The following is a 23529-nucleotide window of genomic DNA, read 5'->3' on the forward strand; positions in this document are numbered from 1 at the left end:
GACCCGTGCCGCCCTCAAGTGTGTCTTGTGGGAGAGCTGCGCTCCACGTGAGTGTGTGGACCACCGTCCCTGGCGGTGGGAGAGAGGAAGACTCATGGCACCAGTGCCATCTGAGATGCGACGTAAAAGAGGAATGGGAAGGAGGAGAAGGAAATCCGCTTTCATGCTTCCTGCCGAGGGTTAAGATAGGTGCGGGTGTTTGAGAAAGGGAACTGGGAGAGGAAAGTCTGTGATGAAGATCAGAGTGGAGGAAGGCAAAGAGTAGCCGATGTCAGCCAAAAGAAGCTTTTGATTTGTAATGTTATTTATAAGCTTTTAATGTTATTAAGGCTGGGCCATGTTTACCAGAGCAGCTGCAGATTCTAGCACGGGAGTTACACAGTGGGTAAAGCTGGACCTGTCACATGGTCAGAATGGCCACGAGTGTTGTAGGCTGGCATTTCCAAAGATTCATCTCTTTTCCATGTTCAGAGAAGCACAAGTGAAAAATCAAGCGATCGTAATCTGTCCTAATGAGAGTGATATTCTTTTGTTCCAAACGCAGTACCAGTAATGTTCTCGAGGTAAACACCACAGTGGGTTGCTTGAGGGCGAATTCTCCATGGAGAATTTCCTGAGATGTTTCTTTGGAGGGAGGCTGCACTCAGAGGATAAAACAATAACCACCACTACCCCTGAGAAGCATGTCTGTATTAATACTTGATTAAGTTGTTAAGGAGTTTTGAAAAAGACTTTTTCACTATCATAATGTCGGGAAGATACTGTAAATCATATTTTATAATCTTGAGAACATGAGAGGTAGGTTTAGCTTTAGGGTATTCCTACCCTCCAGAGAACAGCTCCCAACCCTGGTGAAACCACATTCCTTCAGGTTTGGTGGGCAAGTAACTACAGTGTAGGTAGAATCTCCTTTCTGATAATGTTATAAAACACAGGAACTTGGCTATTTGAAGCGAAAGGCAGTATTAGATTTTCCTTTGTACACAGTCTCTTTTCCTCCAACCATAGCAATTAGGACTGTTTGGAAGTAGTTCTTAGCTACTATAAAAACTGTGTGTGTCCCCCACCAGCCCCCCAAAAGTGGAGGGGGGTCCTTTAACTCTTAATGAAATGGATGATCCTGTGGGCTATTGGCTGCAGCCTGGCTGTTGAGTTGGAGAAGTAATTTGAGGCTGTCATAAAAAGAGATTTGCAAAAACAAGCAATGTTTACATATGGTTTCTCCTGAAGCCCCCGTGCTGAGGTTCGGTGTCATGGCGATCACCTTCTCAGTCACTGTCCTACACGGACCCAGATCTCAGGCAGTGGTGGGACTAGGCAGATGGAGTTGTGCTCAAGGTTACCCCCTGCCCAGCAACACCCACCTACCCTGCCCCGCGGTCTGGGAACATCCCTCTGGTTCCTCCATCTTCAGAAAGGCCATCTCTGACCGCAAGGGATTTGTGTCTAGAATTCACCTGCTCAGGTCAGTCAAACCAGCAACAGAAAAACGAGTGGGCACAAGAGTCCCTGCTGAGCAGCGGGTCCCTCAGAGTCTGGGTTTCAGGTTTGCCTTTTGTTCTCAGAATCTGTTCTGAGACAAGGCAGGAACACAAACAAAAACACACAGGGATTCTGATGGGAATCCTTACGACAAGTCTGTTTCTGTCCTGGGTTTACTTCAGCAGTGCATTGATTTTTTAAAAAATAGGAGTGACTCACCATCTTCTAAAGACAGAGCAGAGGTTACTGTTTAAAAACGAAAAGATAAATCTTTCTTTCACAGAGGGGCTCAGCAGAGTATTGAGTATTGGGCAGCTGATGCAGTTCCAGTTGTTTGGATGGGTAAGATTTCTAGGAGACTCCCCCTGTAACTGTCCTGGGAGAAAAACCGGGACTTGAGAGTGGACAGAAAATAAAAAATAAAATAAAAAACCCTATGGCAATCTGAAGTGACATAAGAATTCAGCTTTTGGCTGGCGTTTCAGAGATTATCTTTGCCGAAATCATCACATGATGGAAACTCGCCATGTAGAAAATATCAGAGTTACTAACTTTTCTAAACATAGCAACTTCTTTTTAAATAGAAAATGAACACAATCTGAAAAATAGGAAAAGAAACCCTCCCAGTCCCATCCCTTCCTGCTCTAGGCCCCAAGAAAAAATTCTCTCTTCCAACCTGAGCTACAGTCAGAACGAAGCACTTGTGCGTTCATTTTTAATTGATGAATGTTTTAAGCTTTAGTAGTTTACAATTCAGATGAATCTTTCAAGATTACAGCACATCTCTCACTGTTCCCAGTTTGCTCTTCTAAGTCTGTAATTAATTTGAGGGGGGTTTGGTGGAGGGGTCCACTTTTTTCAGAGACCTTAATTAAAAGAGCAGGTTTGGTTTGAACACAGAACCTGTCTTGAAACGTTCCCCCAGCTCCATCTTCTCACCCCCTAGTGACCTTCCTCCCCAGAGATGGTTTCTCCTCGAGACCAGCATGTGATCATGCAGCCTGAGTTTAAAAGTTAAGAAACTTCGATCACACTTGACAAGGTTGACATTTCATTAACTTGTTGGTTCAGCCTTCAAATGATTTCACGAGGCGAAGCCCCCTCTATTTGGAGTTTACAGCTTTTTGTTCTTCCTTCCCTCATAGGCTACAGTCGTGTTTAATTTGGAATCAGGGCTCCTTTGGCAAATTAGCAATTAGAACAATTTTGTGGGAATATGTATATGTGTCATTAGTTTCCCTGCAAATTAATAGCAAGGGCAGAGGTCAGGCAGAAATTTTCCACTTGACTGCAGTTCCTCTATGGAGACTTGGCACTTGGTTCTGGAACGGCCACAGCTGCTCTCAGCCACCCTCTTCCTCTCCGAACTGTCTTTTAATTAGTTTACCTCATAGCCATCATTACAAATATTACTGCCTCCCCTCCTCGAAATAAAATCACTGTTTCTACAAAATATTCCCGTGACATCTTGCACTAGTGTGCATTGATGGTGGGTCAGTCGATTGCAGCATTTAATCATTAGATCACCTCCATCCGCGTCTCCTAATGAGAGTCCTTACAATATATTTTTATCTGGTAATTAGCCGAGATTGGCTGCTTCCTCTGTGGCTTATTAGAGACAGCCCAGCGGTGGGTGTGAATCACGGTGTCATTTGTCAAGCCTGGTAAAAATCCCCTCTCTGCTCTCTCCTGGCTTGGTGTTGATTTCCCCTGGTTACCTGTGTTTCACAGTCTCCAGAAAATTCAGCTGCCTCTCTGTTGTCAGGGATTGTGCTAACCGGGAGGGATTTTCTGTTTTACTGTTGCTTTTGGAGTAGAAACGGTCCAAGTCTTAAGACCTTTGCCAGAGCTGCAAGAATGACATTCTTTTCACATTTTATGACTTCGTACCCATATCGTGGGGCTTGTCTGTTCTTGTAGGTGAGCTCCCAAAAGATGGGCCTGCACTTGCTGAATGTTTCTGTGAGTTTGGGCTTTTGGCAGTGAACTAGAACCCAGTGGACTTGATGATCTTCCTCACAGAACTGGAAAGGACCATGCATATTTCTTGAGGACATTGTATTTATATTATCATTTTCATTACCTTTTAAAGAGCACTGTGGTGTTTAGGGTAATGTTCTTCAGCCAAGAAGCCAGAAAGCAGAGTGGGTTCTCGGAATTGTTTTATGATTGTGATGCCTGTTTTCCCTTCATCAGTGTCTGCATTTGATGGTAAGCCCTCCAAGGGCAGCAGTCGCCTGCTCTCTTCCTGTTTTGGTCATTGCAGTTTCCATTGCCATCGTCTGCTCGGAAATATTTATTGAATGCCATTTATAAGCAGGATAAAAGCTAATCCCCAGGTCCTTTCCAAAAATGAGCATGTTGAAAAAGGAACCTGGTTCGTGTTTATTTTTCCCATTATCTGGGCAGAGGAGAATATTATACAAAGGGCCTAGAATCACAAGTGTGTATTTGATTTTGAGTCCAGATTGTGAATATGGGCAAGTTATTTAATCTCTGATGAACCCCTGTCTGCTTCTCTGTAAAATACTAGCGTAACATCTCAAGTATTCATGATGGTATGAGAATTTCAGTGAAACCAGGCAGTGGCAAGGGGTTTACCACATTGTGTTTACAAATGGCACCCATGACTTTCCTGGGCATTCGGATACTCTTAGGCCTAACAGCATCTGCTTTTTACAAGTTGTGTATTCATGAGCATTAGACCGGTTGCTTGGGCTGAGATATACTGTTCCTCTGCTTGGTCAGTGAGTGGGGCCCAAGGTGGAGAGGTGGTCGCCCCTGCCTTCCCCCGTGACCCCCAGATCAGTTCCATCCTGTAAGTGCTCTGCAAGACTTTAGCACTTGCTCTGCAAATGTGTGTCTTGAAGTTGCCAGCATTGGTGAAAAAGAGCTCCCAGCGTCTGCCCAGCTTGCCGAGGGATTCCTAAGGGTGGTGCCATCTCCATAGCTTGCTCTTATCAGGTAGCAGGGAGCCTGGGGTAGGAATTGGGTGGAGCTGGGAGGGGTGTGTCTGATGTTGGCTGAGTCAGCATTTCAAGAGAGGAATAAAAAGGAAAACCCAACCCAAAGCCTCACCCAGCATTCAGTTTCCAGCACCATGTTTATCTTTTTCTGTCAGTATTTCCTCAACAGTATTTGACATTTCTCACTAGTAGGACATGAGAAAGGTTGAGTCTTCCTAACAAATTGGAACTCTGTTTTGATCTGTTCTTTGATTAGATCTCAGAGGAATCTAATTTTTAATAGTTTGTACAAATAATGCTTTGGATTTAGGACTCTTGCAGTGGTGAAACAGACTTAATTTGTTAAGTGATTCAAAATTTGGTTTCAGGCAGATTTTCATACTGTTAGTGAACCCAGGTCTAGCTGCTCACCACTCAAAAGCCGGTAAGTTGGCCAAGTGGGTGGAAAGGAAAGCTTGCTTTATTTTGGATGTCAGCAACAGGGAGTTGGGGGAGGCGCCTGTCCAAAGGCCAACTCCCTCCACTGATAATCAGGGGGCAAGAGCTTTTATAGACAGACAGAGGGGGCTACATGCAGAAACAGCGCAGTCAGCTCTGACAGTCATCTTGAAGTTGGTCATTGGTGGTCTGCCCAGCATCATCTTGATTGTTTTCAGTAGTTAATCTTCATTTCCAGGGTCGGTCAGTTCCCATTTCCTTGAGGCCATTTCTTGGGACTGTGGCAGCTTCTGTCGTGGCTACATTCTGGCCATCATGTAGTTAACTTCTGCCTGGTGGGGATTTCAGTATCTGCAAAAACAGCTTGCAGGACATGGCTCAGAATATTATCCATAGCCCCTGAGGAGGGACTAAAGGTCTGTGACTGTGCCTCGTGGCTGCAGTATTACTATCGGGTCTCCTCTGTTTTCCTGTGTTTCTTCTGCGTGCTCTCACTTCTCTGATCAAGCTTATTCCTTGGCTAAGGCTTCTCCACAGGCAGGCAAGGACAGGGTGGGTGGGAGTGAGGACCACAGGCTCCTGCTCCACTTTGATACCAAGTAATCCTGCTCTGCTAAGCTCTTTTGGATTGGAGGTAGCTGCAGGTTTCTGCCTGGAAAATCCCATGGACGGAGGAGCCTGGTAGGCTGCAGTCCATGGGGTCCCTAAGAGTCAGACACGACTGAGCGACTTCACTTTCTCTTTTCACCTTCATGCATTGGAGAAGGAAATGGCAACCCACTCCAGTGTTCTTGCCTGGAGAATCCCAGGGACGGGGGAGCCTGGTGGGCAGCCGTCTATGGGGTCACACAGAGTCGGACACGACTGAAGCGACTTAGCAGCAGAAGCAGCAGGTTTCTGAGAGAGCACTTCTGGATAAACTGCAAGAACTGTGTCGAAAACAACCAAGTTCTTCAGTGGAGCCAGATACAGTGTTTCAGTAGCAAGCAGATTTTTGGAAGGTGGGGGGAGGATAGGCTTATATTTCCAGTGTTATTAAGAGAAACACTTCAAGGCAAAGGCAAAACAGGTAATAGGAAGGAAGCCCCAAAACAGGACTCGTTCGTCTTCCCTCATGCTACTGCAAATAACTAGTAGGTATTTCTTTACTTGAAGCACTAGATTACTCCATTTTGTTACTACACATTTGAAACTAGAAGGAAAAAAATGAGATTTTATTTTTTATAGTTCCAGATCTCTCCTATGCCATGTTTGTTTTAAATGAATAGATTCCAATCCTGTATTGGATAGAGTTTAACGAAGATGACACATAAAGCTTTCAAAGAGGAGTCTCTGCCAGCTGATGGAGCTAAATGAATGTTTAGTGGATTGGTTCCACTCTTTTTAGTAGGTCATGGGCCAGGCCTTTCTGCAGTAGTTCTCAACCCTGAAGTTTCATCATGGAGTTGAGTGAGCCTGTCCCAGTGTGGTGCAGCCACTGGCAACATGTGGCTGTTTAAATAAAATTTTGACTTTTATTGAGAGTAAGTAAAAATAGTTTCTCTGTTGTACTAGCCCAATTCAGAAAGGTTTGTCACAGAGCTCAGGTCGATACCATTGTATCATCATTGTATCATCTCAACTGGTGTTTCCTGAAACATCAGTGTTCTTTGGGGCTACATGGACTCTATCTCCCTCTTCCAGCTTTACCAGGCATAGTAGGCTATAAAAGAGGGGTGTGAAGTTGTGATTAAAGAAACATCATGACCCAGAATTTCTCACACTCAGCAGGCTAGGTAACCCCTTTTGTGTCTGTAAATACTTAGTTAACTGTCTTTGAAAAAAAAAAAAAAAAAACAAAAAACCTGTCTCAGCAATAGGAAAGGAGAACATTGCAAGAGATATTTAATAACCTATATGTGGAAAGAATCTGAAAAAGGATATGTGTGTGGATCTGAATCATTTAGCTGTGTACCTATAAGTCAACTACAATAAAAAGAATCATAGGAAAAAAAAAAAAAAAGAATCATAGGAAAGGATGCTAGAAATTTTAATAAACAGCTTTCACATGGGAAGTCCCTCCTGTTTCAGCTGGTGATAAACATCTACTTAGAGGCCTAACGCTGGCCAGGCCTCCCCGTGTCATTCCCGCTGGACCTCGGTGCGCTCTCGGTGGCTCTTCTAAGCATTCTCCCTTTCCTCACAGCTGAATCTGGTGTCCAGTGTCACCCTCTCCAAGTCTGCGTCAGAGGCTTCTCCACAGAGCTTACCTCATACTCCTACGACCCCCACTGCCCCCATCACTCCCGTCACCCAAGGCCCCTCCGTCATCACCACCACCAGCATGCACACGGTGGGCCCCATCCGCAGGCGGTACTCAGACAAATACAACGTGCCCATCTCTTCAGGTAGATCCTCTATTTTTGCCTCACATAGAGTTGTAATCAGCAGTGCTTGTCGACCAGCCTGTTTGTAAAAAGTGATAATTAATAGGACAATGATTCTTATTTAGCAGATATTGCGCAGAACCAAGAATTTTATAAGAACGCAGAAGTTAGACCACCATTTACATATGCATCTTTAATTAGGCAGGTAAGTAAACAATGCAGTTTGTGAAATTGCATCAGAAGGTATATATGTACAGCGATATATTGATGAAGTAGGTTTAAAACCGTTTAGTATGCAAGCATGCTAAAACCTTTTCTATAAGGTTTTTTAAAACTGCAATATATAACATAATTGCTTTTGATTAAGTATTACAATACGATGTGATTATTAGGAAATTCATTTCACACAACAGTGAAAATGAGCCTGTTTAAAGATGGCAAGTCAATTATCACAAGCTACAGTAATCTCTGATCCCTAGAATTAATCTGAGCTCTAAATAATTACTGAGCTTTAATCAGCTAGTGAAATGTTTTGCATTTCTCTTTGATTCAGCTTTATGAATGACTAATAAATTAATATTTCTGTACGGAAACAGAAATAAAAACTCAAAACAATTAGATAATTCCATTTTGAATTTTGCTATTGAACTGGTAAATAGAAGAACCATTCATCTTAGATCATTTCGTGAAACCTTTCTCAGGCTTTAGCTCAGCATCACAATTAGTTTCTACTTTCCAAAAATTGTATAATGACAGTTGTGCTGATTTGGTCATAAATTATCTTTTTCTGTTACTTGCGCTTCACAGGCCATTCTCGAATCTCCAGAAAAGCAGCTAACACTAAACGAAATCTATAACTGGTTCACACGAATGTTTGCTTACTTCCGACGTAATGCTGCCACGTGGAAGGTAAGCTTTGTTGCAGGTCTGTTTAGTCTTGGATCTTGCCGTTTACAGGGGAGAGTTTGTTGTTGGTAACGTCTTGTAAGTTACAATAATATTGTTTTGATACATTCAGAGAGTCTTAATTTGTAGGAATATTGGATTGAGAAAATAATTACTGTGGCGTTAAAAATGCTAGGATGGAAGACTCCCTTACTTTTGCATCAGATGGACCAAAGTTGTCTGTCTGTCTCTGGTTGGAATGTGAAGGAGGTTGTCTTGTGTACACAACCTCATGCCTTGAGGTCTGTAGCCACCATCAGTATTTATTTCTGCAGAGACTGCATAGGTAACTTTTTTCTTTAGCCATAAGTAATGTGGAAGAAGGATCAGGTAAATGTGAGATAAGTGGAGAAGGCTGTACACTCCAAACACTAGCACAGTATATGGAAGTTACTACAGGAGAACTGTATATATATATGTATATATAAAAGTTGTGTTTTTTTTTTAAGTGACGAGACTGTCAGATATTCATTTAACTGTGGGGAAGAAAAGTAATTATGAAATATATGACTTGACTGATACCATTTGCTCTAGACAAGTCATCCATAGCTCCAAGTGGGATGCCCCCAGCAAGGCTTGTGACCATATACAACAGTCCTCAATCCAAGTTCCACAGTTAGTGTATGGATTATGTTAGAGTGTATAGATTATGTTAGTATTGATTGCATTGTATTAGATTAAGCTTTCAGCAATTTTTGGATTTCCTCACTATAATTTCTGTTTTAATAATATTTTCTTCTAGAAAAAGGGGCAGGTACTATTGGAGATTAATTATTTTTGCATATTTAATGTCTAGAATTCTTATAATCCCCCAATTCTAAGACATTTAGAAATATTTAAAATGCCAGTATTTTACATGGTTTTATTATAAAGATGATAGGGGTTTGTTATAGGGTGTAAATAAAACATGCTTTGCTTGAACTAGAAGTTTTCCTTGCTACTTATTCACTTTATATGGGAGGAAATCAAACATGGAAAATACATTTCCTCTACTACATTTGTCATAAATTAGCATTTTTAAAACAAAATGAATATAACTGTAGAATTAAATTCTTCACACTTACAGAGTTATGAATAATGACCCAATGTACCTTTGTTCTTTTAAGACACATGGGCACTGAAGGAACCTGGTTCGAAATATTCCTTTCTCTTCCTCAGCCTGCCCCTAGGAAGAGAAAATATAAAATAATCTTCAGCTATGAATGCTTTTCAGAATTTAAGCAGACATTTTCTTCTAATTACCTTTTATAAATAGCAAATGATCAGATTTTAAAATAATTACCAGTGTTGAATGTGATATTTAGGCTCAAATCTTCAGATTTAACTTTTTCATTTCTGTAAAGTGCCAGCAAAAATGCCATTCATATAAACAGTCCTAGGTGAAGTATTTAATGATTCATAAATACATACACTTTTCTCTCCATGTCCTATTTGTGCTGCGATCTTACACAAAAGTTAAAATTCCAGGTAAAAGTGATGACTGAGAAGAGCTCACTCACCTTTTCAGGGAAATTATCTATTTCCAGTTGCTTGTGCTTTGATGTACAGTCTTCAAAACCAGAAACTTAAGTTTTGACCTTACATCTTAATTTATGTGGCTGTACAATTTAGACAGTTCTAGAACAGTCCTGTTTTTCAGACATGGCTTTTTCAGGATACTTACTGTAAAACAGTAGACATGATAGGTTGAGGAGAAATGCTGCTTTCTGCTCCCAGTTAGGTGTCCTCTGGGTACATGTACTCTGGATTTTTTTTTTTTGGTCAGAAACTTGGGTTTATTTCAAGCACTTCAGTGTTGTTTTAGGAGATAAAGAATGCTAAGGGTCTACTGTTATCTCTGCCTTTGTGCAATATAAAAAAGAAAATGCTTTTTAAAGACTCATATATATGTGGAGAAATATGTCCTACCAAGTATAATGCCAAATATTTTCCAGAGATTGTTGTTTGATAGAAACCTATCAAACCTGGTTGAATCAGGGGTATCCTTTCGTAGTCACTTGGAAGTCTTGAACCCACCCCAATTATGCTGACATTGCTCAAAAATTCCTTGAGTATTTATCCTATGGCTTCTTTCTGTGAGCAGTTCATCATGCCATGTGGTAAAATTTATCTCATTACCTTCTAAATCAGACCAGAAAAATCACCCTTCTTTAGCATGACTCCTCACAGAGTCACCAGTGGTGATTATCCAAAAATGGAAACACCTCTCAAAGAACAGATCAAGATCTGCCCCTGGAAAGGGTCAGGGAGAGAGGAAGTGGTGAAGGGGAGGAACACAGAATGTTTGAGCAGTAGCAGTGTTGCTGAAATAAAGTGAAGGGCTTACGAGGATGTGAGGTGTGGCATCAGTATCGTCTTCTTATGCCCCCATTGTCACCTTATTCCCTGTAAGAAGAAAGTTGGGAGTAAATGACATGGGTTTCTGTGAAACATCCTCCTGTCCAGTTTTGAGTGTCAATAAGTTCAACCAGGAGAACTGAAGAGGTGAAGCTGTGCTTGGTACTTTACCTGGTAAGGGTTGTGGAATTTCCTGAAACGCAGGAAAGGTGAGATGTTAAAAACTTTTCACCCTTCAGTTGAGCTCCTCCTTTGGTAGGTTACAGATGTCAAGGGTTTCAGTTCAGGAGCGACCAGAATTTACTTTTTACCCTAAGAAAGTTATATGTAAATAGAAGCCATCAAATAATAAAGCATTCTCGTTTTGCCATTGAGAGTTTCATTTTGCCATTGAGAGTTCTACTCATGGTTCCCTTTGGCATTTTCTCTGTTAATTAAAGCACTTACCCCTGGTAAGGGCCAGCTTTTATATATTTGGGAAGGTAAGGCATAGCTTGATAATGGATGCTCATCCAGTGAGGGTCATGTCATCCTCTGCTCCTGTCAGATGCAGGAGGCAGTGCTCTCAGTGGTAAACAGCCAGTGTCCATTTCTTCTGAAAAAAATCTGAGAAAATGGGTCAAAGGTGTTAAAGCCAAAACTTGAAAGAATAAAAAAGCAGCAGCAAAATGACTTAAACCATTTTTGTATGAAAGAGAATGAGTTTAAAGGTGACAGTTTTTAAGCTTGTTTCCTGATTTTAAAGTCATATGAACATTACTTTTCTATTTTGGCTGTGAAACATATTTGGGAGCTAATATTTTAGTATGAGAGACGAGTGGATTTAAAAGGGACTGTTTTATGCTTGTTTCCTGATTTTGAAGTCATATTAACATTACTTTTATATTTTGGCTGTGAAACCTGTTTGGGGGCTACTAATACACATATTAAAAAATACTTCTGGTTAACTATTACCAGAGATGAGGCGAAAATGCCAAAGTACAGTTAACTCATCATTTTGGATTTTGATTTTTCTTTTTGGAAGAGGCACCCTTCAGCACAGGAGGGTCCTCCTAGGGGTGGGAGCTGCAGCTCTTGGGGATGGGTTTACAACTGTGGGCTGTTAGGCTGAATTTACTGCTGTTTTTGGAGTCTTTTTCTTATAGAAAATGTTCTCTCTTTTATACTTGCTGCAGAATGCAGTGCGTCATAATCTTAGTCTTCACAAGTGTTTTGTGCGAGTAGAAAACGTTAAAGGGGCAGTATGGACAGTGGATGAAGTAGAATTCCAAAAACGAAGGCCACAAAAGATCAGTGGGTACGTCCGCCATGTTTGAACTTCTTAGCCTAGCTTGGATTGCGCTAACCAGTGTCACGTAGAGGCTTTGGCTGCTAGACGGTGTTAGACCAAACACCTGGTTTCACGTTGTCTCAGTGAAGGGAAGCAAAAAAGCATTTCATCCCTCCTGTTTTGTATGCCCGCCAGTCCCCTGCCCTGCTTGCTGGTCTCTGTTGCATCACATGCTAGTAGCTTTTAGGTGGCGATGCATATTAACCCTCACAAACCATTGGCTTATGCTTATTGCATTTTATTTTCTTTCTCCTGTTCCCTGTATTGGATGTCCGTTCCGCCCCCAACCCTGCCTCTCTCCTTTTGTTGCCACTTCATCTCCTTTGCCGCTGCTCCTACCCCAGGGTGCCATTCGCACCAACCTCTCACTGCGTAAGTGCTTTATCAGAGTAGAGGATGAGTTTGGGTCCTTTTGGACAGTTGATGATGAAGAGTTTAAACGTGGCCGCCATATTCAACGAGGCCGTCCTCGCAAATACTGCCCCGATGAAAACTTTGACGAGCTTGTCGCACAGTAAGAGCCTTTACTTGCTTTTGTTTTTTGTTTCTGCTGTTGCTTTGGCTTTGCATGGTTGACTCATCCCATAATAGTTTTGCATTTCACCACGTAGCAGTGCCACGGCTTTCTGCAACGGAACTAAATCGTGTGATTTGTACATGTATTTCTCTCGTTTCCCTTTGGAACACCAGCGCCCTGAATAATGCTTTTTTGACGTCTTTAATGCAAATATGGGTTGTCTTTTGATTCAGCAGCTTTACGGGGACCCCTATAACTCAGTGCTTTTGTGTGACCCCTAATTCCTCCAAGTGAAAAGGAAACTCTAGAGTTAAAATGTGTGTTTACTGGGGTAAATTTCTTTTTATTGGCTCACTCAGTATAACAGTATAAATGTACTAAAATGAATGATAAAAGTGCTCCAAGCATAGGAAGGAAACTGGTTAACAATCCATCTACTTCCTTTAAGGATCATTGATCAATGTAGGTAATTTCGTCCCCAAAACCACCCCCCCTTTCTGACCATATCCTCATGTGTAATTTTTTTTTTTTTAAGTATTTTTATCCTTCCTGTCTAGAGATGTTCTTAAAACAGTATCTTGTCATCATTTGGTCAGTAAATGGACACGGCGTCAAATTATTCTTGTATGCTCACAAATTTGGCTGTGCCAGAGAGACGAACCAGCCTTGGCTGACCAACCCTCCCTGGAGTAGCCCCCTCTCTCCTTTTGGCAGTAAATGAGCTTTGAAGACTTTTTCTTCAGAGCTACCCTGCCATTCCTCTAGCATTTGTTCTAGATCTCAAATCCTGAAGGAGCTTAAGAGCCAGGATTCCTCCCGCCCGCTGACATCCCAGAGCATCAGCCTTCCGGCTGGAGTCAGGGCAGCTGCTCCAAGTTGACAAAGATTCATCCGCGGAGGAAGTGCCCAACCTAATTATTACATAGTCCGCAGTTTTACCCCCAGTTTGCTTGAAAAGCAATGTCTGTCCAACTCAGAGGTGTTCACACAGACCAGCCCCCGGTGAAGCCAGGGGCTAGGGAGAAACCCGACTTTCCTTTGGGTTGGGGACTGGGAGACATTTCTGATTTGGAAGGATACCAGAAAGCTTAAGACTTAGCAAAGAACTCGGGGGGTGATTGTGTTTAACTTTGAGTTTTTATCTTTCTCTCACACAGTAACCCTTCCCTTATTAAAAACATGCAGACCAGCCACGCCTACTGTACACCTCTCAATGCAGCTTTACAGGTAAGACGAGCGGCCGCCCCGACTCTGTGGCGGAGGGACATGTCTCCCCCACTCATTTCAAAATATATTAGCCTCGCTCTAATTAGATATTAAATTTTAATTCCGTTAAACTTTTTTCTTAAGTGCACAAAGCATCGTACTCCCTGGAGGCAAACACATCGGGCTGCTTCAGCATTAGCAGGATGCTTAGCATTTTGAATATTGTGGCAAAAAAATTAAAAGTTCACTTATTAATATTTATCAGCAGTATCATAATTTCCATCCTCTTATTTCAGAATTTCACTTGAGGCAAAAATACCACAAGTGTAATTACTCTAGCACAGCTATTAATGTGCTGGATGATAGGCTACTGCATCACATGGTCTTCTATTGTTCACGGGTTTAAAGAGAAAGCAGAGCTTTTTTATTTCTTCTCCTTCTTTTAAAATCTATTTTAGCATCTTTTCAACTGGGGAGGGAGGAGGCTGGGTCTGGTTCGCTTGGTAAAAGTAAACTGTTTTTGTTCAAGCGATAGAGTTAGACTCTAGGTTTCCAGCAGATTGCTCAAGGTTACATAATAAGCTTGCAGGATGTTTGTCTCCTACTGACAAACCAAGCCATCCTTACGTAACCGGTGTTACCAGTGGTGGGGGGTGAAGACACGGGGTTTGAGCAGGAGGGAGGTAACCTCCCCGATGTGAGTTACCAGGGCAGCCCTGGCATCTGTCAAGCCTTCTAATTATTGCACATCTCAGTCACCAAACAGTCAAGTCACTGCCAAATCAGAGGACTGGAGTACACTTTACTGAACTTACCTGGGCAGGGCCGTCCTCCCGAGTTCATAGGCGGACAGGGTCCTGTGGACCTTCGCAGCCTGTGTTCTTGACACAGATGTGACGAAGTCTTGTGCCCATTCGATGGGCCAAAATTAAAATTTCCCGAGAGAAGGGCACAGAGAAGCAGATGTCTTAAAAAGGCTCCTTAAGGGGATGATAGTGATGAAAACACAAGGGAGACACTCAGCATTAAGAGGAACAGAGTTGGCTGAAGAGGCGATAGAAGAATCTTCCTGTTCTCACTGAGCACCTGCCCGGCATTCTAGAGAACCGTTTTCCCAGTTTACGCAGCGAAGGCTTCGGGCTTCCGAGGAGGGAGCATCCACAGCCTTAGCACAGAGTTCAGAGGCAAACTCACTCAGCTTAGCTTTTCAGTAATTATATTTATATATATATATTTATATATATATATATACACACACACACACACAGCCCAAACCAAATTTAATAGGAGGAACTACTTTCTGTGTTTCTTTTAATTACTTGTAGTTTACACAGTAACTTTAGAAAAGCAAATGAAGGCACGCTTAGATGCCGCCACTGTAAATACCATTCATTAGTAGCTTATTTTCCCTGGAGTCTTATGAAGTGTGAATTTAAAGGCTTCTCTATCTGGAATGGTATTCAGATTACAAGCACATTTGACATTCATGAGGCTGCCAGGCAAAAAAAAACAACACAGCCCACCAGCAGCAGTGATCCTCCAGCCTCTGGATCCTCTTAACTTTGTGACTAATTTCCACTAGGGTGCTTTCTTTTTACAGAACTGCTCACGCTTCACTTCTACAACATTTACCTTTGGCCCTGCACCCTTTCTTTCTTTCAGTGATAGCCCCAAACTCGCCCACCATTTTTCCAAGAATCCTTTTGTATCTATCCTGAGGTGAGGTGAATACCTGGGTCTCAAGTCATGATTTGAGGAATGGATCTTCTCCCTCTCCTCCAGGAGTTTGGGTCCTTGGTCAGTAGACAATCCCCTCAGACAACTTGCCACCGTGCACCTTAAATAAAGAGTCTACCAGCAGGCCTTCCCTTCCTGCCCACTTCCATTTTTTCAAGGCAAGTAAAAATAATAGTGGAACAACATCTTCAAAAGATTACTAGAGCAACATAACGCGTGATATACAATATATAAAATAGGACAGCAGAATCCACTACAGAAATAAAACATTGGACTCGGGACAGATTGCATTATGCTCTGAAAAAGTGGAGTAACTAAGGGTAACCGTAAAGCTTCATATTTATAGACTGCCTCTCCCCGCTGGGATCTCAGAGCAGTTAAGGCTCCAGGAGGGACAGGACTTAAGCACCTTCGGTTTGGGGGGGTAGAGGGGCCAGTATGATGTGAAACCACGTACTCTGCATTGGACCAGTCCTTTATAAAATCTGTAACCCCTTGCTCCACAAGGGACATCAAGTACAAAAAGAGCCACTAGGTTAGACCTAAGCCGTTGGTGGAAAGTTTTCTAAGCTTGGGTAGGTGGCTTTGGTCACTCACGCAGAGAATGTCCAAGAAGCTGTCTTGTGTAGGAGCGACCGGGTTTCTCACTGCAGCCCACGTCATCATTTTTTTAAAAGAGGAGCACACTGGTTTTCTTCATTTATGTCTTTTTTTGTCTGAGAATCAAGGGATCGGTGTAAGTGCTTACCTTTGGATGCCTTTCACCAGTGTCAGCCCGTGTTTTATGATCCAGTTCCCATCGGAAATGGCCTTGACCCAGAACACACTGAGAGCCACAGAGAATGAATCATCCTGAAAAGGTGGCCCTGTCCGTAGGATGGCCAGCTCATCCCAAAGCATGCATTCTTTGGAGCACTTCAGTGTTGTATGTACTTCTCCATCTTTGACTGGAGAAGCTGCAAGAAAAAAACAGCAAGCTAGAGCTTGGCCCCACTCTTGCCAACTTCTGACTGTAAAAGTGAAAGAGACTCACTAATGGTCCCAGCAGAACTTCCGTGTCAGGGAGAAACAGGGCCACTGTGTCGTCTAAAGTAAAGGCAGCCAGTGTGTGTGTCCGGCTTCAGTTTGGTGGGGGGCGGATCAGGCAACGGGTCTGACTTTTCACTCTGCCAAAAAAAGAAAAAATGTTTTATTGCAATTACAAGAGATCTGTTGAAAAAAGTACATGATGCAAATTATTTGACAAACTGTAGGAGAGTGAGGAATGTTCAGATGTGCTGTTCATCAAGATGAGTTCACCACATTTGGAAATGAAAATGGGATTTCCCCCCTCCGCTTTTTAGAAGAAGGCAGTTACATAAATTCAGAAGTGGAGGGAAGGAAAAGCCGTGGGCTTGCAGTGGGCCTGGCTTTGAAGTCACCCCTTAGCCAGTGCCGTGTTAGGTGTGGGCAGGTCATCCGGCCCTGGATCTCGAAGGCGTTTCTGGCTTTGGACATTGTACAGCAAGTGAGACCGTGATTGTCTAACATGCAGATTCCCTGCAGCCCAGCTCTGCACCTGTTCTCTCTTCACTTTTGGCTTTTACTTGGTCTCTAGAGCCAGGGTTTCTAGAATCGTTTGGACTCTTGTATCACTGGCCAGTTGGAGTCACTGCACCAGATTGTCTTGTGATTGTATTTTTACCTCATTAGGATGGAAAACCAGGCCGAGTGTAGTCTGCAAGGGAATGAGTTTGATAAATCTTGGTCTAATCACAGCTGCCAGGTTTTGAAAGTCTGTCCTCTTTAATAAAATGCAGAGTTACTAGGTCAGAATCATGAGCCAAATGAAACAGTATGGACACTTTAGCCCAGTGAGAGGTCTGACTGTTGTCTGCATCTCAGACTGGGTGGTCGTTTTATTCAAGTGCAGTAAGATAGGAAATGAGCAGTATATCCAACCATAGGGTTCAGGATATCTTTCTTTTTCTCTCCATTTCCACACTTTTTTGCTGACACTCAACTTAGAGTGACTTTGTCACCTTCGATATGGATGTACTTACGTACCCCCAAAGAAATACGATTTACAGCTTCCTTTTGCCAGAGATTTCTTTTTTCTTTGGTCTTCAAATTCCAGATGATTGGTTGGAACCTGAAAGATTGCATAGAGTTACCTTCAACCAGTTATCTCAGACTACACTAAAAAGATTCAAAAATCATTAAAACAGAAATGATGGGGAGGGGAGATAAAAATTGATTCCAATTCTATAATCTCTTCCTTTTCTATAGGATCTGAGACATAAATGTTTATGGAAGTTCTCATAAGTTTGGGCTCTGCAGCCAGAATAATCTGATCAAATCTTTAATATCCAATAGTGGAGTCATCGAAGTGGATAAAGAAATGAAAATTCCATTACATTTCCCTGTGATCTGGAAATATTCAGTTCCTCTTGAAAAAAGGCTTCAGACAGAAAGCTCGTTACGAGATAGCCTTGTCTAAAGCTTGTGCCCCCACTCCACAGGCGTCTCAGTCCCTCCAGCTATAGCTCTTTGGAACCCCGCTTGGGACACGTGTCATCATCCGCTTGACTCTTAAAGCACAGCCCTTCTAGACCTGTTAGAAACTTGTCTTTGCCAAGTACACCAGCATGAATGTAAACTGAAGACCATCGAATCCACCTGTAATTGATAGCCTCCCTGTCTGTACACCCTGTGTCTTCATGCATTTTCTTTGGGTTGATGGCAGGCTTCGATGGCTGAGAACAGTATACCTCTATACACTACCGCTTCCATGGGGAACCCCACTCTGGGCAACCTGGCCAGCGCGATCCGGGAAGAGCTGAACGGGGCGATGGAGCACACCAACAGCAACGAGAGCGACAGCAGTCCGGGCAGATCCCCTCTGCAAGCTGTGTGAGTACTGGCCACCTGCAGCACCTCCGCCGTCAGATCCCCCTGGTTTTCTGTCACACGAGCCTTGCTCTGACTGCTGTCAACACCTTTTCTGTCATTTCTCACTTCCTAGAACCCGGGGAGAAGTGGGTGCTTCCAGGATTGTTCAACTCGGTTCGCAGCTAAAAGGACCACTTACTTATATCCGACCCATAAAAGCAGTAGGCTTCCTGCAGCCCCACAAATGCCCAGAGCCACAAAGGGGAGTGCTTTTTGCCCTTGCTCCGTCAGCTCAGGCCGTTATTTCAGCCACCTTACCTTTTCCTCCTAGAAGCGGTATGCATCCTGTGACACAGTTCACTGTCCGACGTGCCGGCGTGCTGAACCCAGCAGGGCGGGAAAGGATGCTTGTTTACTTGGTTGTGGGATATTGGTGAGCCGCGCACACCATGCTGAAGCGCTATTACCAAGCATTAATGATGGCACGAAGGAAAGACGGCATGATTTATAGATTGCTCTTAAAATATCAAAAGGAAAATTAATAGGGGCATTATAGCAACAGACGGGAGTATAATGAGCACGCCCAGAACCATGCAGAGCGCTGGCTGAGGGCTGTCTGTCCTGCGTGTGTGTGATGCCCCCGGGGGTGGGCGATGGGAGGCAGGCAGGGTGATGGCACTCCCTCTCTCGCAAGAAGAGTTTCAAAAAGAAACCCCATTTTCCCACGTAGGATTCACCAGGGATGCTCTAGAATGACAGCTTCTCCCTTTTAGCGAGTGTCTGTAAAACCAACGCCCGCTTTAAAGGAGTAAACCAATGCAGTGTTTACCATGCTGTCAGTTCGTAGAAATAGACCTCTTGTCTACACAATGCTTCTGAATTACTGACCGACATCTTAGTTTAAGAGCATTTGAGTGATCAGAGTGGAAAATATGACCTGTGGCAATTAGCAACAGAATGAATTGGCATCTAACAACAAAGGCAAAATGCTGTCTGCCAGTGTGGGTAATTGGTGGCTTTGGAGGAATCTGAAATTTGATTATTTAGCATTTGAATTTCATGCCCAAAGTGCTTTGAAAAGGATCTTTAAAGATGAAAATAGTCTTTGTAAATTCATAACAACAGTCCCTTAGCATTTACTCCACAACATTTTAAGAACGTGTTTCTCTCTCACGCTGCCACTGCCGTATATCATGCTTCCTCCAGCAACCTGGTGTTTCTGACTTTATTATCACACCCGCATTCATCTTTAAATCATTGTCATGACAGGAGTATTTACTAAGATATCAAGGAAGTTCAGAGCAAATATAAATTGTTATGTATGCTACTTCAGGAAATACTTACTGTGGAGCAAAAGCGTCTGAAGCTGCTGAGTGGAAGAGAGAGTTTTTCATAGTATCCACAGAACTCCCAAGGTTTCGTTCCTGTGTTTACAGTAAAAGAAAAAAAATGACTAAAAAAAAATAAAGGAAAGATATTTGGATAAAAACTCACACAGCAGTTTTGAGTGATGCTAATTTTGCTGTATAAGATAGTTACTATAAAGTTAACTTATGGAAACTTTGAGTTAACCCCAATATAACAGAAGTCTTGTTTTACAGCTGTCAGTTTAATTTTTAACAATTACTGATGGTTTGTTTTTTTTTTTAACCTGTATAAAGATGTCAAAAAGCATACTCTTTGTTGCTCAGATCTCACAGGTGTACAATACAATAAATTATTTTGCTAAAAAGAATTATATGTCATCAGCCCATTTCCTATGCCTACTCTTGGTGCTGGAGATGGTTACCCTTTTTCATCTCACATTTCCATTAAGCAAATTCTATAATGATGGAGTTTTAATTCTTATCTAACATGCATTACCTGCTATGACGCAGATTGTCTCCTAACCTTTCTGTTCTATTGGAATAACTCAAATCATAAATTTCACAGCAAGGCTTAAAGGACCCTGTTGGTAACGGCCCACCCGATACCTAGTGTTGACATAGAATTCCTTCTTACCTTCCCCATGACACTCAAATACCTCTACATTTTTTTCTCTCCTGGAACACTACCAAGTAGCCCGTAAGTATGGCTTTGGAGTATTATCCGTTCGTCCTGGGAGGAGCTAAAGGAGCTATCGTACAAAGCATGTACTCCATGCTGTCTCCACACCCTCTGAACATAGTGCCTTTAGACAGCAGTCAGCTCGCTTTCAAAACTCTGCTGTTCCCACAGTGGCTAAAGAAAGCAGTTAGTTAGATCTAAGAAGGAAAATGTGGGGTTTGGCACAGTTATTCCCTGGAAGCCCTTTCGGAAGCAGAAGTCAAGAGAGAAGGGAGGAGGTGACCAGTGAGCGTGGAAGGCACCACGCGCGGCTCCGTTTCCCAGGATGCAGGGGGGTGACTGTGAAGCACAGGGTCTGAAGGAGGCTGCAGCTTACCTGAAATGGATCTTGCGTGGAAAGCCATCCTTTCCCATTCTCTAAAGCCCTACTTGCCCATGTTCCTGCACTCATTGGGGGGTCTGCTGGTTTCACGGAATGTCATGAGTTGGATCTCATTTCCCTGGAGTTCCAAGAAGCCTTACCATCTCACCTGGTTGTGTTGGCAGCTTGTCACACCGTAGATCTGATCAGTTCACCTTTGCTGGGGCTCCACTCAATAGTAGGTGCTGGGTTTGAATTAGGGTGCACAGGGTCATCACCTGTGTCTTTGGGATGGAAAATAATCTCACTGAAGTTTGCCTGCAGATTGCAGGGGGAACCAAATACTCTCCCATGTGAACCTACCTTGTTGGGGTTGGGGGAAGTGATACATACCTGATTTTTTCTTTTGCCTAGCCTAACATTTGTCAAAGTCTCAAATTATAAAGCAAGAACTTCATTAAGACTCTCCAGTTGTTCTAGGGTCTCCCCCCTCTCCCACCCATAGCCTTGTATCATTTCTGTCATCAGATTCGGCTTTATAAACCTGAAAAGATGATGAATATATCTGGTAGTGTGAAGAAAAATGAAAATGGGAAACACAGCTGACTCACAGTTCAGGCAACACACAGCCCTAAAACACTCTTGTCCAAACTGTTACTAGAACCATGCTACCAGAGGACAGGAGGGGGTGAAGTAACAGTTCCAACAGTGCTAATATGAAGCCCAAACATAAAGTGACATTCACCATTGTCAGTCACCCGAGAAACACAGCTGAAGGTAACTGGAACTTTCCTTATACCTGCTCAGCAACACACCGTATTTGAAAAGCAACACTTGGGGCTGATGAGGTTGAGTCTAAATTGATAGAGCTTCTCTGGAAATTAACATTGCAATAAATCACAAGAACCATAAGATGTTTTAGCCTCTGCTCCAACAATTTCATTCTCAGACATTTATCCTAAGCCAGTAAATCAGGTATGGATAGAAGTGGTCACTGTATTACAACAAAGAGCACAGCAGGGTTGAAGGGTACAGAGGCGAGAAAAAGACAGTCCCAAACGCCCAGTGTTAAGGGGTAACGTGTCAGTCAGCACAGTGCTCGTATGGTCATAAAAAGTAAAACTAAAGGTAGCAAAATAACATGCCTGCTATGTTTGCAATATATGAAAACATGACCCCAAATGGGAGAGGATAGACAAAACAAAATATCCTCCCTTAACTAGGGTTTATGGGTGATTTTTTTTAAAAAAAAGGAATAAAAATCCACACACCCAATTCTTCCCAAAAGAATACAGGGGAGGGGCCTGCCGGGGCTGACTTCCCAGGCATGCGATGAACACAGTCTCACAAAGATCCCACGCTTGAAAGTTTTAACGCTCAGCTGTTACCATCTGGAAAGTCTCAATGAATTTTTCAAATGCATTTTCACTTCACACTGGACTCTGCAAATTATGCATCTGGTCCGGATCTTGACGCTGAAAACAAATAAATAGGACCAGTAACAAACTAAGAATAGACGGAGCCAAACTAGTGAAACATACTTTAGTACAACCTGGGTGCACTTCATTTTGCACATAGTTTGTAGGAACACGGGCTCTGTTTTTTAAAAGCTATCTATCCCGACATCCACTTCCAAACACTACTCTCCAGGCTTCGCTAATTGAGAGTCCTGGAGGTCCCCGTGGCAAGGGCAGTCCGGAGCACTCCTCTGTTGGTTTTTCAAGCTTCAAGTGGCCTTCAGGGTTTGCATACAACATCAATTATTTAGGGAGGCAGCAGTCCCCAGCACCACCTCTTATTACTAATACTTGATAAAGTCAAATGAAAAAATCCACCCTTGGTAGCCTGTCCCTGCAATGGGATCTTTTTCTTTTTTTCTTTTAAAACTTGACTGGGGATCAGGTTTTATAACTTGAATGGCTCTTTTACATATCAAAAGCCCCACAACCAAAAGTAATTTGTATTTGCAAAAGGATCAGTTGTAAATATGATTTACGAACAACATTTCTCAGTTGTTATCGGAGAGGTTTCGTGTGGTCCCTCGCCGGCCCCTTCGGGTGAACTGTGCGCTGGGCTGTAATGAGCACGTTGGCAGATCTCATCAGAGCCCAGCGCGTCCCGGTGGCCGCTACCAGCCGGGCCTCTTGTTTAGTCTTGTTTACAGCTGACAGTGTTATTATTCTGACCGGGGCTCCGCTTTCTTATCATATTGTTGTGTTGAGCGCACCTTTTCCTCTCCGTTTGTGTTTCCTGGCAGGGCTTTTCTTGCCTTATTGACAGTTTGTAAAAATATGCATTAATTTGGAGTTTCCAGCATGTATCATGGTGTCTCTCTGCTGTGTTTGCTTGAAGTTGATTAATGATAGACCCTCGCTTGGGGTCGGTCTCCGGAGAGCTCTTTCACAGGTTCTGCATGTTAACTAGCAAAGCAGAACACACAGAGAGCTGCGATTAGCCCAGCCTCCAGTTTTTGGTCCCCACAAACTACCCTTGCGTTACCGGTTCTTGGTTCATGGGATTATTTCAAGGTTTGTTTTCCTCCATGCAGGAGGCCACTCCGGGGCCTGTTAGCTGCCCCAAAGTGTGTCCTTGGACTAGCAGCATCAGTGCAGAGATGGAAAGTCTCAGGCTGCATTTTAACCAGAGCCCATGTTAATGCGCGTGCACATCACACTGTAAGGAACACCACGGGAGGACACACCCATGGACGCTTCCATCCAGAGACCCTTCCGGGGTGATGGGAATCTCCCTCCGTGCAATCCAGTATGGTAGTCAGTAGCCTACGTGGTGGCCCTGGAGCATGTAAAATGTAGCCAGTGCAACTGAGAAGCACGATTTTAAACTGTCTCAATTTTCGTAGTCACACGTGGTTAGTGGCTGCTGTATAGAACGTCACAGCCCTAGACTGTGGCTTCTGTGCTACCCAG

The 23529-nt window shown here is 43.0% G+C and overlaps 1 protein-coding gene across 15 annotated transcripts in view; it reads left to right on the forward strand.

The window, feature by feature from the left end:
• The window catches only part of FOXP1 (forkhead box P1), a 625706-nt gene that overhangs the window by 597394 nt on the left and 4783 nt on the right, over nt 1-23529 (forward strand). For 11 of the 15 annotated variants that reach the window (XM_044933847.2, XM_044933846.2, XM_044933848.2 and 8 more), the window contains 6 exons: nt 7072-7273; nt 7378-7457; nt 8060-8161; nt 11710-11831; nt 13539-13608; nt 18050-18216. In XM_044933847.2, the coding sequence (XP_044789782.1) occupies nt 7072-7273; nt 7378-7457; nt 8060-8161; nt 11710-11831; nt 13539-13608; nt 18050-18216 (743 nt within the window). The other 4 variants (XM_044933851.2, XM_044933854.2, XM_044933852.2 and 1 more) reach the window with 3 other exon arrangements.

Source organism: Bubalus bubalis, chromosome 21 (assembly GCF_019923935.1).
Source record: "Bubalus bubalis isolate 160015118507 breed Murrah chromosome 21, NDDB_SH_1, whole genome shotgun sequence".
NCBI lineage: Eukaryota > Metazoa > Chordata > Mammalia > Artiodactyla > Bovidae > Bubalus > Bubalus bubalis.